The sequence below is a fragment of the Ostrea edulis genome, chromosome 8, assembly GCF_947568905.1.
Source record: "Ostrea edulis chromosome 8, xbOstEdul1.1, whole genome shotgun sequence".
NCBI lineage: Eukaryota > Metazoa > Mollusca > Bivalvia > Ostreida > Ostreidae > Ostrea > Ostrea edulis.
In genome coordinates, this window is record NC_079171.1 from 22,264,998 (window position 1) to 22,284,128 (window position 19,131).

General features: G+C 35.4%; 2 protein-coding genes across 2 annotated transcripts; both read right to left on the minus strand.

The window, feature by feature from the left end:
- Positions 1-1,284: 1,284 nt before the first annotated feature.
- LOC125662418 (uncharacterized) lies at positions 1,285-9,754 on the minus strand. Its single transcript, XM_048894629.2, has 4 exons — positions 9,399-9,754; positions 6,554-6,862; positions 6,262-6,421; positions 1,285-1,697 (listed from the first exon to the last, which is right to left on the minus strand). The coding sequence occupies exons 1-4, from the start codon at positions 9,399-9,401 to the stop codon at positions 1,621-1,623; spliced, it is 549 nt and encodes a 182-aa protein (XP_048750586.1). The 5' UTR covers positions 9,402-9,754; the 3' UTR covers positions 1,285-1,620.
- Positions 9,755-12,281: 2,527 nt separating this feature from the next.
- Positions 12,282-14,197, minus strand: LOC125662238 (uncharacterized). The gene is made up of 4 exons (XM_048894415.2): positions 14,042-14,197; positions 13,513-13,743; positions 12,956-13,115; positions 12,282-12,551 (listed from the first exon to the last, which is right to left on the minus strand). The coding sequence occupies exons 1-4, from the start codon at positions 14,045-14,047 to the stop codon at positions 12,478-12,480; spliced, it is 471 nt and encodes a 156-aa protein (XP_048750372.1). The 5' UTR covers positions 14,048-14,197; the 3' UTR covers positions 12,282-12,477.
- Positions 14,198-19,131: the final 4,934 nt, after the last annotated feature.

A 19,131-nucleotide genomic window follows, 5' to 3' on the forward strand; every position in this document is an offset into this window, starting at 1 on the left:
ACGGTTCGGTTATTAAAGGAATACTGCTCTACGCAGTATAAGGAGAAAACGATGATTTTCTATTGTATATTTATGAGGAATCACGTGTTTCATACCGATTGTTAGGCCGTTCTTAGCACACTGATTTTGACTACGGATAGCTCCGTTTACTTGATCAAGATATAGGGCTCACGGCGGGTGTGACCGGTCAACAGGGGATGCTTACTCCTCATAGGCAACTGATCCCACTTCTGGTATATACAGGGTTCCGTGTTTGCCAAACTATCTATTTTGTATTGCTTATAGGAGTTGTGAGGTTGATCACTGTCCGTTATCTTCACCTTTCACGTATAAAGTGTGGATGTACCGTATCTAATTTAATGCTTTATTTTTCTAATTAGGATTGCACACAGTCCTATGGCTAGGAATATGCTCTCCGCTATGTAATAGCCTCAATAGATATTAGGAGAGGACGTTCTAAGTTTTAAGAACTTGTGCTCAATCCTTTTGTTATACCATCTAGACAATAAAATTTGTTCAAATCAGATATGATATATATATATATATATATATATATATATATATATATATATATATATATATATATATATAGCTTTGACCTTTAACTTCAGAATAAAGGGCCATCCCTGTACATGTATTTAATCTGGACTGTTATGTTCAAATTCAACAGGGGACACAATCTGGACTGTTATGTTCAAATTCAACAGGGGACACAATCTGGACTGTTATGTTCAAATTCAACAGGGGACACAATTAATCTGGTCTTACGGTGACTGGCTTCGAACAGGTGGAAGATATCTTCTTTTTTTTTTTTTTTTTTTTTTTTTTTTTTTTACAAATTCGTCCCTATGGAATAAAATTCGTTCCTATGTATATAAATCAAAAATCTTATGAAATATCTAAATATAATTATTGATTTCTATTATCAATACGTTTCATTTTTATTCATTATTTTTATTTTTATGAAATCACGATTTTATACGAAGTTTTTGCAACAAGTACTAGGCCTACCCGGAACAACAGTGGGTAAAATATAGAAGCAACTTATTACATGTACGAATTTCCAGGTATTAATTAAAATAATAAAGTTGTAACAGGAAAAGTTATTTTGGTCTGAATTTGCCACATCTGCAAATATTTATCTATATGTATATAACTTGGTTATTGATATCATAAAAAACAACCACGACGTGCAAATGAGGCGTGTTTAGCACATAATGACATCATCATCTTTCCCAACATCTTCTAATACTTGTAATAAGATATTTTGAGACACACCTGCTATCAGATTTTGAAATAATTTATTTTTAAGTTTTGCTACATTTTTAACCAGACACATCGATATCCAAAATTGAAACCTAAACTGGCATGTAAACGGCGAGATTAAACATTCATTTTGAAAAAAAAAAAATAGCATGTTTTGACGATGTTCTTTAAAATTAAAATCAAAATACATTTTCTTTAAAACAAAATATATGTTAATGAATTGATCGACACTAGTAAATTGCACATAAATAACATAAATATTACATGTATTTTTCAATTCGTCACATTTGTGGATGGAATGTTTTGTAATCTCCGTCTCCCTAGCTTGACGTCACTTCCTTTAAATCCGCCTTCCTATGGATTGACGTCACATCCTTTGATTATACGTGGTGACATCGAATCGAATTCTTTCTTTGTTATGCCTCCATCCCCTTGAAAAAAAAATGAATTTCAAATTGCATTATGCATATTCATTCCGAATTCAATCTGTGATGTAATACTTCATATTCCTTCACGAAAATGACCGATTCGGAGTGGGGAAAAGAACATATTCTATAAGTATGTATTGCAATAGACAGGTCTTTCTTAACAAATTTTATTGTATGTTTGGGAAGGGGGTGGCCTTTAGATACATATTTTGTGCATTATAATTGCACAACAGAATGTCAAATTTCAACTGAAAGGAAAAACTGTACATTCACTGTATATTGTAGAAGAAAGCTATAATGCCATTGTTGAATTGTCATGATTTATTATTGTTCTTTGACGACTGCGTTGGTTCAGGGATTGGTTTTTTTATTGTTATATATAAACATGAGGTCCAGCTGTATTTTATTTTCCACATGTTTTCCATGAATGAAATGCATCCTACAGTTCACAATCAATGACTATTATTTAGTACACTTACCTGTGTGAAATATTCCATAGACTGCTTGGTCTATCCTCAGTTTAATTCATATATCCTACACATTTTTATCATATGTTCACACAGAGTTAAGTACATAGAGGCTACCATTGTATGACATCATCAACAGTGAAGTTGGCGTATTAATTCAAAGTTATACAAACTTACCTTATTGCTACTATGTGTTGTTGTTTCATTTAGAATTCACATAGGTGATGAGATTTAATCAATATGATTTAGTCTTTTATTGTTGTTATCATTACTATTTTGTGCATGCCCAAGGATACATTTTCTTCCTTGTAGGTAGTGAAGTCACAAAATGTAGTGCAGTGAATTCAGCATCTATTTGAGTCAATTAACCGGGCAAGTTATTCAATTAAATTCATTGAGTTAATTAAAATAACTTGTATATCATTCTTGTATCAAGATGACAGTGTTTATTGCATGATTTAAGATCAGTTTTTCCTGTCAGGAACTGTCAGGAAAATTGAGTAATTTGATTGGCTAATTCCTAGCTGCTGAAACTGTATAAGAAAGGAAGAAGCTCAATTCAGTTAGACAGCTGTCTCAAGCACATCAGTGTCAGGACAAAAACTGAGAGAAACTTAGGTACAAAAATGATTTTGTTGACAGGAGATCATAATCGTTATAAAGAAACTATTCAATACTTCCCTATTTAATACCGGTATTTGGATTACTACAATTACTTGACAACTGAAGAATCCTGACAAATAAATTCCTGACAAGTAAAATCCTGACAAATAAATTCCCGACAGAATCCTGAAAATTGAAATTCTGACATCTTATTTTCTGACAATTTAATTCCTGACAACCTAAAATTATTGAACATAATTATTATAGTAATAATTAATTCCTGACAGCAAGTAGATTCTCTTTGCCAGAGTTATTTCCCTTTTATTCCCCTTTACTGAACAATGCTATTGAAACGAATTTGCTATTATCTCTGTGTGATAAATATTTTCCTATATATTCCTTTTATTTGAGTTAAAGTTGTGAAACCGGAAATGAATTGAAAGTTACCAATACATTGACCAATCAGATAGCTAAATTTTAGCCAATCATAATGCTCAGTCACTATTCAATCAGCTTGAAGCTGTAGGGTATAAATACTGTGAAACCAAGTCAGTCTACACACTTTAGGCAACTATCTAAATTATTTGGACAAATTCAAGCACAGAGCTGGTGGGTTTCTGCACTGGATCCGATGGGGTGCTCCCTCCGTACCTCCTTTGCCGCCTCCTAAACACAGTCTTCAAGAAGACCGTCTCCCTGGTTTTACTGAGGGAGATCCGAGGGTCGATCGACCACAGACGAAGAATAGCAAGCTACCTTCAAGAAGCCCTTCCCCCCGACTATACTGTGGGGATCCATGGGCAATCGACTCTAGGAAGAGGAGATGGACCCATCAACCACCTTCTGGAGGACCTAACCATCCCCGGATCTTCAGGAAGACCCGTCCCCGTTTCCAGGAGATCCGAGGGTCGATCACCATCGTCGCCTCGCCGCAACAAACCAAGTGTAGCAGGGCCCCTACTGGGCAGTCTGCACTATAAATCTTCACTATCGTCGTGGTATTCTACACACATCTGGACCAAGAACATCGATTAAAAGAGAAAGCTTAACAATGGTAAGGTATAGACCTGGCTGAATAAGTCTTTCCTATACAAAGTCAGTAATAATATAACTTTATTAAATACTTTACATAGGAATGAGACATTGCTCACCTTTACCCTCATTTCCGCCACATTATTCTCATTAATACAGACTGAGTCAAATTGAGCAAAGACAAAGCAATATTGAGTAATTTAAGTGAGTAATTTTGAGTTGATCAAATTTTGCTATAATTGTACGTGATTCCATTGTTCTTTGTCAAATAGCTAATCGTTTGAACTGATCATTGTCTCAAATCATTTTACTGCCAATCGCTGTTCAATATTTCGAAATAAAGCCGAGAGGACCCACATCGCTAATCAATATTTTGAGCAAGTAGCTCGGTCTAAATTGAGAAGCCACGGTTGCACGCTACACTATTTTCATTCTTTTGAAACCTTGAGCTACCTCCCACCACTCGTAAGACCCTGTGAAAGGTTATGATTATATACAGGTTGTGATTCCCAGATGACATTGTTTAATGATGGACCAACGCAGTTTTGTTTATCTTTATGCATTGTTGATGTGAAGAAAATAAACATTTGATCTATAAAAAAGTTGTGATTATACGTGATGAGGATTATTCGAGGCCAGCCTGTTACAGTATTACAACAAGCAGCTCTCCAGTGGGTGCATTACTTCTGTTGATTAATGAGACTTCTGTTTATTTGTACGTGCTTGTGAGTGTCTGCTTATTTATTATAATAAATATTCGAGGGACCCGCACTGCCTTGATATCGTTTATCATTGGAAGAGCAACCAATCCTCTTCCCAGATTATTTGATCAATCACTTTCATGGACACAAATTATTTGACCAATCACCTTCTTAGGCACATATCATTTGACCAATCACATTCATAAATATAAGCCATACTGATTTCCCATGATTTTACAATGTATCTGGGAAGGATACGGCTCTCAAGTACGTCTGTTATTTTCACAAAACTTTAGCTAATCTGAGTATATGTATACACTGGTAAGCAGTGCATATAAAAATAAGTAAGTAACGTGTAGAAAAAACTTTATGTACAACATTCATAAGGTGTGCTCAAATATGCTGCTTCAGTTGTTTAAGATGTATGTTCTTTATACAGTGTTGTGAGAGGTGAAGATAACCAGCATGCAGCGATCAATCTCATAACTCCTATAATCAATACAAAATAGGGAGTTGAGCGAACACGGACCCTGGATATACCAGAGGTGGTATCAGGTGCCTAGTAGCAGTAAGCATCCCCTGTCGACCGGTCACACCCGCCGTGAGCCCTACATCTTGATCAGGTAAACGGAGAAGACTGTATTTGCAAACAAGATCCCCATAACGACTATTAAAAACACTGTTAATATAAAATTGTTGTCAGTAGCCTGCCTAGAATTAGACATTTGACATACGAAGAACATGTTTGGGTATGGAATCACTTGGGAGGTATATACATGTACATGTGATAATGGAAATTCAGTATTGCTACTTAGGTATAGATAATTTTGAAGGATCTAAGGGTTACTTTTATCACGAACTAGAGTTACCTTTGAATTATATTGATATCAAAGCCGATTTAAAGATGACCAATCAGGCATCATTTGTTAAATTGTAGTCGCTAGTTTCGATGTTTTAAATCATTTACATGTAGTCATATGATGAATAAAAACTCTTCTCTCTATTGACTTTTGACTTAGGTCTTGTAGTCTAGCTGTTAGCTGCAAATCTGTAGTTCTCTGGGGAAAATGATTGGGGCAGATCAGAGAGCTACAGATTCATCCCTTATAAAAACGATTTATGGCGCAGGGTTTTTGGGGTTTTTTTGCGCACGATTGAAGTCTTATATCGCTGTACCTTTGTCTCCAAATTTTTATATAAATATTTCCTACTACATTTCCTTCAAACATTCATTGATATCCTATTCGAACCAAAAACTCACGGCTTCAGGTCCGTAGCACTCTAGCTGTATACAATAATGGCTGATCGGGTATTGTTTCGTAGGCTCAAATACTAAATAGCCAGTTTCGCTGTATTGAACCATTCAGTCATAGGATAAAATAATTATTATGAACCCTCGAATTACAATTCACCCTCTGGACTTGGTAAATACTGGACTTATCAGATAGTTAATATTGTATATACATGTAGTAGCATTAATACAGATCTTTCAAAGCATTTTGCAGTGTTATATCAATAGAGCTGTTTATATAATTAATCATGGGGTTTTTTTCCAGAAGAAATACTATATTTTATGTAATTTTCTTTTTGCATGATATATATATATAATCATATATAATTGTCTGTGTATATAATACTCTACATATTCGTGGATATTACATGGTTTTCCATTGGTCAACACAAATAGATAATATCGAATATTACAACGTTCATCATTACATAAAGGTGTATGCGTTGCATATGATACATGTATATTCTGTTTACCTTTAATATTATCCAGATCGTTGAACAAATCAAAGCCCAAATTCGAATCCACAAACAATTTAATCATCTCCTTACGAGTTATGAGATCGTCCCCGTCCTGATCATACATGCGGAAGTGACATTGATTGGCAATAATCATTACGTCATAGTATCCGGGATTCTATCAGAAGGTGAGAGAAAAATACAATTCAATAATTCCATTATCTCAGTACTTAGTCATGATATGCATGGTATGAGTTATGAATTCGACATATAAACAATATATCTACAAAAGCATTTGCTAAATACTTGCCTCGTCATTATCAGTTGATCTTTTGAACATCCAGCTGACGGATACACCGAAGTCCGGATTGGAACCTTTATTTTTTGTGCCTCTGGCTGTAAATTTCCAGTTGCCTTTTCTGATACTAAAACTACCTCCCCCGTTTCCTCGAAAATCGGTCGCTGCCGAAGCTCCAACATCCCATTTTGAACCTTGATGTTCAAGTTTTATCTGAAGCTGTCGTCCAGTTTTGGTATGTATGGTATCAAAAGTAACACTTGTATCTTTACAGTGAACTATCGCCAGGAGCGTTGCTAAAACGCAGATGAAGTTTATTCCCTATGAAAATGATAAGAATGATATCAAACTATCATACAAATATACAGTTCAGACTGTTTCTTAATCTACATAAAGAGTCAAAGGTCTATCAATTTTCTGGATCCGCCACTGTGCTCGTATCATAACTCGACGTCATTAATTACAAGGAATTCCGTCTACGTCATTAATTAAATTTAGTTTAGAAAATGTCAAGGGCAGAGTATCATTTGATCAATTTTTTCTTTACCAGCTCAACACACTTCAACACGACCTAGCAATGAAAAAAGACACGTGATTTTCACTTCTAATGTCGGACGTTTGGAGAAGGAAATCACTGTCTGTATCACACGTCTTAGGGTTGAGCGGCACCGGGATCAAGGATCGAATCTACGACCCCCTAGTTACGACCCCAGGCTGTCGCGATTGGTTCCACACGTACAATGTCATCCTCACATCTAAATTTACTAGCGTGTTGTAATCGGAAATTGTGTTTGCATAGTTGTTTTACGTTACTTCTACAAATTTTCGTTCATATTGAGACCAGGAGTAGACATTTAGACCCATGCATAGGGCTCAAGGTTGTAGCAGTGAGTTCTTTATCGTGCCTACACTTGACGCAATGATAGTTCTTTATCGTGCCTACACTTGACGCAGAGTTCTTAATCGTGCCTACACTTGACGCAGTGAGAGTTCTTTATTGTGCATACTATTGACGCAGTGAGAGTTCTTTATTGTGCCTACACTTGACGCAGCGAGAGTTCTTTATCGTGCCTACACTTGACGTGACACAAAACCTTGCAGAGACGACTACGTCTCATACTTGGGTTTGAACTCGGGCTACCCGAGTTGTAATCGAACGGGGGAGAGTTTCAAATCTAGTGACACTGTGACACATGAACTGTACCCAACATTAACCCTGCCTTCTACGATGGTTAGAGTGGTAGCAATATGGCGGTCGTGTAATGATACTGCGCATGTGTCAATTTTCAAACGAGGAATGTGATTGGCTGGAGTATTATACATGGGAGTGAGAAAGAACATTGGAATATTTACCCTACTACATGTAGGTACGTATTCGGGTAGGAACCATGCAATGTTTTATTAAGGTCTCACCCAAAGAGCTATAACTTTCACTAAGGATCAACCACTACCTACATATAGATTCTGACGTGTCTTAGATTTAATACTGTATCTGAAGCAGGACTCGACTCCGTGATCGCTTAGTTATGTACAAAGTAAACAGTCTAACCATCATATTGGATGACCTTTATTAGAAGAATTGAATTAACCTTGAAATTTTAGCCACTAGAATTATCTAAATAAATTGCACTTTAAAAAATGTGTGCAATGGTTATACCTAACACGAACATCAATTTGTTTACAACTTCATTAAAGGTCTTGCGTAAAAATATGACATTTTACAGGAATATATACATGTAATTGTATTTCTACTGAACGAAAGAGTTTTGCTTACAATTTATACTAAGACTCAACATTGTAGGGATTTGTAATGAAGGGATGTCTTTGAAATATAACCGTTTCTTCATATTTCAAATTTGGGAAAAACTGTATTTCTAAAACAAACAAAATTAAGACTGTCAGTTGGAAAAAATTATTTGCAGTTACCATGCATCAAAGTGTGTATTGTGAGTTTGAAATTGCATAATTATGTAAATATCTAAAGGTAAATTGCACGTGCAAGGTTTGATATTTGACGCAGTAAGAATATATCAAATAAAGTCTGTTATCATTTCTCATTAACTTGTGATTATTAATTACTGCAAACAATGGGACATTTTGAGTTGTTCTGCTGGTGTGTTGTACAGATCTTCCGGCACGTTTATTTTCCCACATCTAGCGGGCTGATAACGGAATTCTGAGCAGGATTGGAAAGCATTAAATAATATACAATGTATTTATTGTGTTCAGTCATGACGAATTGCGAAATCGGAGAGAAAACTTGGAGTCGGTGTATTGATCAGCCTCCAAAACAAACGTCTTCTCAGAGAATAGTTAGATAGTTAATATTAACATAATAATAATTGACATTACATGTAGCATAATCCTGTAATGACCCTGTGTGAAAATTTGTTTGCTAATTTTAAATCACTTCGAAAATTGTTCACACATACTAAGCCGTATTACCTATGATTGACCCTAGTATTGACCCTAGCATTGGCAGGACTTTGGTGTTCAAGTTTTATCGTTAAATTCTTATCCAAAAAATCTGCGACTCTTAATTTCTACATGTCGGAAGTTTGGCGAAGGAGCAAATTATCTACTTATTTTAACTTCTTAGAAATCACACAGCCAAGGAATGAGTAGGGTTGTAGTTCATATAACGAACGTCCTATCCACCGAGTCACCGAGACCACTCTCTCTCTCTCTCTCTCTCTCTCTCTCTCTCTCTCTCTCTCTCTCTGCTTGCCAAGAAATAAGCCATAACTATTCATAAATTGGAGGACACGGATGAGCGTTTTCCATACGATTAAGGATAAAAAGGTTTAAATGTAACGCTATCAAAATCTACCATTCAGATTTCAGCTAAATGACTTACCATTTCTGTTGTGAGTAGAATTGTAGTTGCGTATCAATGAAATTCATAACAAGACTCCTTTATATATGTTGGTTATTTGTTACTTTCTAATTTTACCGGTTTCAGAAATCGTAATGTGAATCTTGATTTAAATATGTCATGTCACATGGTACGACCCGCGTCAAACGAATATTCAACAATTGATCTCTCGCTGTTTGCAATTATTATCACATGATTATGTAGATGTAGAATTAAAACATACTGCACTTTGTTTGTTATTTTGGAAAAATTAAAGTACATCATGATTCTGCCTCCCTTTTTAACGAGATCAAGGATAGTGATTTGAGTTTTGTCTATCCATCTGTCTGTAACATCTAAAAAAAAAAAAAAAAAAAAAGACAGGTCAAAAGTCAAGCCTGACCATATCATGTTTTTTCTGACTGGTACGATATCGTAAACACAATTTACAAGAATTCCTATGACTTTAAAATGACCTAGTTCAGAGGTTCATGTTAGCTCTAAAGTAATTGTGGTAAGAATTTGGTTTCTTGGTGATGTAATGGGAACCAAGTGTGTATACGATACCAAAAATGTAACATAAATCCTGATCCACATGGCATGCACGAAAAAACATAACAGGAAGACTGTGTGTATGCTAGGACTGAAATAAGTCTATATTCTCCTCACTGTCAATAGTACCTGGTGATAACCTGCTCATGACACCAAAAATGTTACGGGAACCCAGTGTGTATACGACACCAACAATGTAACGTAAATCCTGGTCACGGCACCAACAGTAACAGGACGGGAGAAAATACAGCAGACCAGACCGGGATTCGAAGTCGGGCGCCCGGAATCCTCTAGTCAGGCGCTCTAGATACCGACTGAGATATCTGGCCATCGGCGATTAAACCGCTACATTCCTCTCTCCTCAAATATCTTCACACTTGAGGACAATAACCTAGGATCTTTTATCACCTGAAAGTCAAGAGATGGTCAACGGCACAAAATGTAACAGGAAGGAAGAGAATGCAACGGACCAGATCGGGATTCAAACCCAGTGCCCCTGAATCTCTCATTAGGTGCTCTATAACCTAAATTATCTGTCAACGGCGATCGTATCCGTCTGACCGCTACAGTGATATCGTCAATACCAATGGAAATGCATTTAAACAGTTTTAAGATTGTGAAAAAATGATAGCTTGCATTTTTTTCTATATAAACGATATATGGTGAAGTCCTTTCGTTCAGGGTTGGTGGGAGGTGTTGTGGGGGCTAGGATCTTTAAGTTCAATGACGCTGTAGCATTGAGTATGTTTATGATTTTTAATGACAGAATATCAACCCCTTTAGGTAATAAAAGGGAATTTATTACCATTGCAGATGTAGCCTTTATTTGTTTAACGTAGTCTCCATGACAGAATATCTCATGTCTTTTTTAAAGTCATATGGTCAAGACCTTATGATCATTTGGGAAAGAAATTATTTCTTTTTTAGGAAAAGTATTACCTTTTTTATCATCAAAATATTAATCATAACTTTAAATGGTTGACATAATATTTTCCACTTTTCGTTTGATCTGATAATCCGCGCCAGTCAACTCGACGCGATACGACTCTTTGGATCAAGTTACTGTAGTAATATTATAATTCTAAACACGCTCGATTTGATCAATCTTTAACTTTCTGTAAAAAAAAATCGTTTTCTAGAAGTCCTTTGAAAAAAACTACATTCTTTTAATACATATATATGTTCTGTATTTTTATCGAAGTTTATGAAATGAATACTAAGTATGCAATTCTTATCCTTTGAAATGAGATTAAATGTAAAGAAAACCATACTGCAAAATTAACAAAATCAATTCGATTATGTCGTGAATTAATGCAGTATCACAAACCCCCGCTAGCGCCATCTAGCGGTAGAGAATCGCAATACAGTGGGCTGGCAGTCATTACACTGTAACATATACTCATAAAAAATTAAAAGTGTTCTCTTAATTATTTTGAGATATTTTAAAATACTTAAAACTTTTTAACTGAATTTCATTTGATTCGTTGCTTTCTTCAAATGAATTGATGCGCGTGAATGGAATTCAAACGCGATCATTGGAAGAAAACAACGGTTCAATCATGAATATCTTTAATTCGCCGAAAGAGGGCTGTATACTTTATTTAGAGAGAGCTTTAATTTGACGAATGAATGAAAGGTATCTCCAACTGATTAAAAGCTCTCTAATTAGAACTGAAGATAAAGCGCTCCAATACGTGTAATATCAGAGGGTATCCCCAAAATAAATAGAAGAAAAAGGAGAAATACAAATTATAGAACATTTGTTGATTTGGAGACATGATACATGTAGGTACTGATGTTAAATCATTGTTTATTCTGGAATGAGAACTGCCGACGTAGGACCTGTTAGGTGCTCCTATTGAATCGTTCCGAATAACAATTCACGTAGAAAGAACAACAATCAGCTGGCGATATCTTCAATGATTTGAGTTGTGGGGTATAAAGTTTTGAGTACAGCCATGCTAATTTAATGTGCCGTCCGAGAAAGGAACACAATTGCGGTATAGTTTTCGGTATTGAAAACTATTATAAAGATTTTCAGTTCCATGGCTGAAAAAGTCACTGTTCAAAAGCCATTAGCAAGATGACTGCATAGTTCTCGTTACAAGGAGGGGGAAAGTAGGACGAGGGTAGGGAGAGGAGAGAGCAGGATGGGGGGGGGGTGGAGAGAGAGCAGGACGGGGGGTAGGGGTAGGGAGGATATGGATTTGCAGTCTCGGAGTGTTCTTGTCTTCGTTGTTGAGTGTGTGGTCGGGTCATTGAATATACGAAAGCAGAACTACATATGTATTAAAAATAAATAGGAAGTTTATATGTACAGAAGTTTTTCGAAACTTTGTTCTTCAATACAATTTATTTCATCTATCAGGACACATTTGAAATATACAAAATTCACATAATAATAACAACAAACATTGTATATAAAATAAAGTATTGCACTTTCGGATTGTTGTGGGACTGTATGTGTAATTTCCCTGAAATCATTTTACGAACGGATTACAATTACATCACTTTCGGTAACGTAATGTGACTAATAACTGGCGCATCCATTGATTACGAGTGGCGCCATTTCGTCGAATTCCTCTTTTGTGATTCGACCATCTCCTGAAATAATAATTTTAAAAAAATTAAATTATGAAATGATAAATTTAAAAGACAAAATTTACAAGAATTATCGATCAATACAAAGTGACAACTAATATTACTTTACAATTGTCCTATATACCAAGTCATCAGTCAATATACATGTACTAATTTGTCTGTCAATATACTAATTTATCAGTCAATATACTAATTTGTCAGTCAATATTCTAATTTGTCAGTCAATATACTAATTTTATCAGTCAATATACCAATTTATTAGTCAATATACTTTATCAGTCAATATAGCAAACTATTACATGAAAGGCTCTCATTGCGCTGATCTTTGGATCTTGAAGAATGCATATAATATATGTATAAGTAAACTTAATGAATATTCATAACAGATTATTAGACCAAGCACATACCTTTGTTGATATCAAGATCATAAAATAGCTGAGATCCGAATTCTGGGTTTTCAAACAAGTTGGTCATTTCCTCCAGAGTTATGAAATCGTCCAAATTATCATCGTAGCTATTGAAGTGGCACTGATTGGCTTGGATTAAAATGCTAAATTTTCGTGGAACCTGTGATTGAAAACGTGTGATTGAAAGAAACATATTCACAAGAAATCAGAAAGAATATGCGAACACATGATTAAAAACAAAGAATAAATAGCGAAACTGCGCGAGCAATCGTCCCCACCCACCCCAAAAAATTAAAGCAAACACTAAAAGGTAACAATTAACTGGCACTTTCTATCATTTACTTAATGATTTAGACCATGCAAAACAAATCAAGCATGCAGAGCCAGTAATATATTGTACATGTGCATTTTTTTCTTTTTTCTTGAGGGTGATAAAATGGTTGTTACTGCCATGAATGAGTTAATAGAATGGATTAAAGTCCCAAAATCAAACCGGACAAATCATATATTTGATGTGTCATTCTCACAGACACTGTCTTCTTAATCTGTATACTTACGTCATTCGTTGACCTTTTGAACCGGATTCCTACGCTCACTCCGGCTTTCCAACCACCACCAAAATTGGTAGAGCCCCATCCTTTAAAATTCCAATTTCCGGATTTGTGTCCGACTGTAAGCTTAAGTTCCGGTCCTTTATTTCCGGTTCCCAATCCCAGATTAGCTGACCAGGGCTGGCCATAGCCCAAAGACAGCAATGTTGATAGGACGCAAAAAGAATAGAGCTGTATCTAGAAATTAAGAGAGCCCCTCGTTGTAAAATTGGCAATATATAATGTACATTTGAACAACTCGCAGAAGAATTTTCATCGGTCAAAAACATATTGAGATTTTCTTACTCTAAAATTAACATTGACACTAGAATTAAAATCGAGGTGCTTAAGAATGTAATAAGTCATTCGTTGTTAAACGTTGGAACTGAGTGGTACAAATGTTTTTCAAAAAGTTGATGAATTTCTAGCTTAGAAGGAATACTTCAACTTCATACTTCTTTAGTTTTAATTCTAAAAGCAGTTTGAGATTACTAACCTTCATGTTCGTCTTGTCAAGTTCCAAATCCTGTTATAATTAATGTTAAAGTTGAATAGTTTTAATGAACGAAAGCCCCGGTCGTATTTATATATATACTTGAAGAGGATTGTTCATTTTTCCAAACATATGAATAAGGGGTTTCCCTGATTTTTAATGACGTAAGAATAAATTCATTAGCATAGTGGATTGACGTTTCGTATAAAACCGCAAACAAGGTAAACAGCACGCTTGAGTGAGGATGCAGTTCATAGGTAATACCGACTAAACCACGTAATAACTATCATGTATAATTCATGTTTTGTTTCTCTTGAATTACCAAAAGTTTTCAAAAATTGACGTATTACATAATTTTCTTATGTATTTTTTTTGTTTTTGTTTTTGTATTTGTTTTTTTTTTTTTTTTCGTTCATAGTGTGTGTTTTATCGTTTAATGATAACATACACATTATGAACGGAAAACAAAAACAAAAAACAAAAAAAAACAACCCAAAACAGAGAAAAAACTACATAAGAAAATTTATTAAATTTTGATATGATCAATGTGATTTATTGAAATATTGATCTATCTTTGCAGAAGGATAATTCTAAAGATATTCGTACAAAACATGTTCAAGTGTTAATATTGTAGAAAAAAAATATATCAACATTCTATATATGCATCTTTACGAAAGCCCATTGGGCTCATTTCCGTAGCTAAAAAATAATATTTTGCGTTACAACGCTTAACTTTCGCGAATTAACGCGAAACTTTCTTGTTATACAGCGTAACTTTCACGAATAAACGCGTAACTTTCGCATTATAACGCGTAACTTTTGCGAATTAACGCGATACTTTCGCGAATAAAAGCGTAGATTTTGCTTATAAACACTAATTTATGGATTGAATGCGCTCAATATCAAAAACAGTAGCATGAAATAATTTGTTCATTACAATGAAGAAAAATAACGATAAACTTGTCTAGCTGTACTTTGTAATTTTGTAAATGCATATCTTTTGATATAATTTGACTGATTCAAGAATGTAATCTTATTCACCTTTAATTCAAATTTTACATATTTTGTTTTATTAATTATCACATAGGAGAGGTCTTTCTAGACAATAGAAATATATTAAAACCAAACCAAAAGCAAATCAAATGACAAAATTATAAAACAGGTAGTTACAAAGGTTGCTGTGAGAATTCTATGGGTTTTTCCAAAAGATGACAGCAAAGGGACAGAACAGGGGCGGATCCAGGATTTGTGGTTAGGGTGGCGCAACTTTATGAGACAGATGGTCTGCGGCCGTCAGTGGTGGGGACCTAGGGGGCGAAGTCACCCCCCCCCCCAAAATCTCCTGGATGTTACAGATTTTATAGGGCTTGAATTATATCTCCTATGTATTCATTTTTACTATTTCCTGTCATTTTCAATTAGGTGAAATTAATAAAATGACGCAAATTTTAAGGGTTTTTGGAAATAATGTAAGTTCTCCCAATAAAAGTAATTCAATGAATCAAACGAATTTGTCATTTATTTCCCCAAGAGTGGAAGAAATTATTCCTTCTTTTATCGTTAACATTTTTATAAACAAGAGACCACGATTTTCTGCTACTCCATAACCTTGGAAAAGTGTGGATTCATCTTTTATTGGAATATCTTAGGTCACCAAGTGCTTTCTAGAGACATTCTGCGGGGTTTTCAAGATATTAAAAGAATGAAATGTAGATTAAACATAGCTTACTCAGTAACATAAAAAATTCAGAGATTTCGTTTATTGATAGTTTAAGGCTTGATTTCAATGGACGAAATTTTATACCCTCATATTAAAAGCTTTTGCTAGCTAAGCAACACTGGTATTAATCAATTACAAATATGAAATCTACTTTGCATTCAATAAAACTTTAATAGCATATATACCAAAAAAATTCTGAAACGCGCGTGAATAAAATGTAGGCGTGTTAGATTGTTAGTATGGGTACGGGTATATTGTTTAACGCCCCTCTCGAGAACTTTTCACTCATATGGAGACGTCACCACTGCCGGTGAAGGGCTGCAAAATCTAGGCCTATGATCGGTGCTTACGGCCTCTGAGCAGGGAGTGATCTTTAACGTGCCACACCTGCTGTGACACAGGAATTCGGATTTTGCGGTCTCGTCCAAAGGACCGTCCCATTTAGTCGACTCTTACGACAAGCAAGGTGGTACTGATGGCATATTAAAAATCTCCCTTATAGATCACCAATCCCTACTGTACATGCCCCTACAGAGCACCAATCACTACTGTACAAGCCCCCTTACAGAGCACCAATTATTACTGTGCATATCCCCTTAAAGAGCACCAATCACTACTGGACATACCCCTTCCAGAGCAACAATCACTATTGGACACGCCCCTTCACAGAGCACCAATCACTACTGTACACGCCCCTTACAGAGCACCAATCACTACTGTACACGCCCCTTACAGAGCACCAATCACTACTGTACACGCCCCTTACAGAGCACCATCCACTATTGGACACATCCCCTTACAGAGCATCAATCACTATTGGACACACCTCCCTCTTACAAAGTATCAATCACAACTGTACACACGCCCCCTACAGATCACCAATCACTACTGGACACGTCCCTTTACAGAGCACCAATCACTACCGTACTCCCAATCTTACAGAGCACCAATCCTCGTTGTGCACCCACTTACAGAGCACCAATCATTACTGTACACGCCCCCTTACAGAGCACCAATCACTACTGTATACGCCCCCTTACAGAGCATCAATCACTAAGTACTGCACGCAAGACACGTTACAGAGCACCAATCACTACTGTGTACACCCCCCCCCCTCCTCAGCACAAATCACTGCTGTGAAAGATCTTAAACCTGAATCCCTATGTGGATAATGGCTGTATATTTACTACTTCTGTATGACAATGTAGCATTTTTTTAAATTATGCAAATGCCTTAATCTATTGCAACGATCTCTCTACCTTCCCTAGACTGTACACGGTATTCATTTAGACCTTACATACCACATAACATGCTCCATGTGTACAGCATTCACACTAGGGAAATTTGGGGCTAATTTTTTATTAATAAATCTGTGATCTTCTATATTTCCAAGCGTGCAAAAAATGCACAACATTAACCTTAAAATTGACTCTTTTTATGGCATTGACAAGTCTATATATACAATCAAAAACATATCATTTCGACGTCCGGGTACTTTTGAATACACTTGGTTGTACGGTAAAAATCCGGGTTCATAAAGCCGAAGGTGATTTCATGACGGACATCCGTAGAATAATAAAACAGATCTATACAAAAAAAAACACATCTTATGCCCATAACATATGTGTAAACAATTTTATTTTTCTTCATAACCTATACAACTATTTCTCATTTCTCCCTATTTTTTACGGATCATTCCGATATGACTCCATTTTGCATTCGTAAACGAAGCATATGCAAAAGCATAATTTAACGTACTCAAATACGTGCACGTCTTAGTACGCTACAGCACTTTCGCCTACTTTATCGGTTACGTTTTTATTCGTTATCGCTTTGTTCCCTTAAACATATCGCTCTTTTAAAAGGAATTAGCGAGTTCAGATATGCCATAACGTTTTGAAACACACTGTACATAATATCACAATATCATGAATATTCGTAAGAATACTTTAGTTATTATTATTTTTTTTTTATTTTATTTTTTACACTTTCCATGTACAATGATTATTGCAGAGGATGACTATCGGCATTCCAAAAGCACTTGTTTCTGTAAATAACTTAGGACCTCTGTATATTAATAATAACACAAGGTATCTTGTGTTATTATTAGTATAGAGAGGTCGTAAGTGTTTCACAGAAACATTAGTGCCTGTGCGGCATTCCCTGAATTTGTAGATTTTTAAAATTCTTTTTTATATCTTTATGTAATGGCACATGATATGCGTAGGTTTTTCAAGTTTTCACAAAAATACGATTATCTAAATACGGTTATCTAAATGTGTAGCCTATCACGTAATAATTTTAAATGATTAAATGTAATTATTTCACTTAAACATTTATATAACCCTAAAACGCTTTACATGCATAACAAACTGAAACAAAGAACAATAAATACATAAAAAAAAAAAAAGTTTCTACATTCTTATTTATTATCAATGGAAAAATCAAGTTAAAACATGGGGTTTTATTCCTATTGTTTTACGTTTCCTCGTGCTGCACAATCCCGCCGCAGCTCTGATTCCGCCGAGTGGGGTCAATCAAATGAACACCAATGTAGAGATGAAAGCATTTCATTTACAGAAAATGATGAAATTATATTTGACCGTTCCACAAGAAAACACTCGCGGCTATATAAACCCAGGTTTTTTTTTATGCTGTAGCTGTCCTTTAACAATATGAACCCGGTTTTTCGAATATCCAATTAATTACGCTGCGGCCACAATCTAAATACGGTAGCGCATTACCGCACCAACATTTTATTTGATGGTTCGTTAAAACACCTCTTATGAAGATTTCTAGTATTTTTTATGGCGAAATTACCATAAGAGGTTTGTTAACGAGCCATTAAATAAAATTTTAGTTTAATGAAGTACCTTAAAATCCGACCTTCTCTTACCGTTACACCTTCTCCATTGTGACGGTTAAAGAAGATTTAATTTTAATAAGACCGACTGCAGCCGCGGAAAGGATATGAATTACTAGATGGTCTCGGTGCAGTGATGCACTACGCCCCCGACTATCAGAGACATGCACTGTGTTACATAGATGTACATGCACGTGCATGGTTTTAAACTTTGACAGGTTACCTTGACTTTTTATCTGATATTAAACTTTGACCCCGACCTCAGTTCCGTACATCCCTTTAAAATCAGGACACAATGTCTATCTGTAGACAGATGGGCAGTATAAAATAATACGCCCCTGTTCTTCTGTCTTGAGAAGCATGAAAATAAAACATGCCCACGGTTCTTCACAACACCGTGCTACCATTGTACACATTAAAGAACCTCTTTGTTAATCATCGTTACACAAATTTTTTAAATTTCAAATATCATGTATATGTTTCAAAATTTGAGATGTTCCTAAAATTGAT

Excerpts from the sequence above, each read along its gene's own strand:
- LOC125662418 (XM_048894629.2), bottom strand. Across the intron at positions 6,422-6,553 it reads GATCAACTGATAATGACGAG|AATCCCGGATACTATGACGT; the intron begins GCAAGTATTTAG and ends ACCTTCTGATAG. Across the intron at positions 1,698-6,261 it reads CGATCTGGATAATATTAAAG|GGGATGGAGGCATAACAAAG; the intron begins GTAAACAGAATA and ends TTTTTTTTCAAG.
- LOC125662238 (XM_048894415.2), bottom strand. Across the intron at positions 13,116-13,512 it reads TCAAAAGGTCAACGAATGAC|GTTCCACGAAAATTTAGCAT; the intron begins GTAAGTATACAG and ends TTTCAATCACAG. Across the intron at positions 12,552-12,955 it reads TGATCTTGATATCAACAAAG|GAGATGGTCGAATCACAAAA; the intron begins GTATGTGCTTGG and ends TTATTATTTCAG.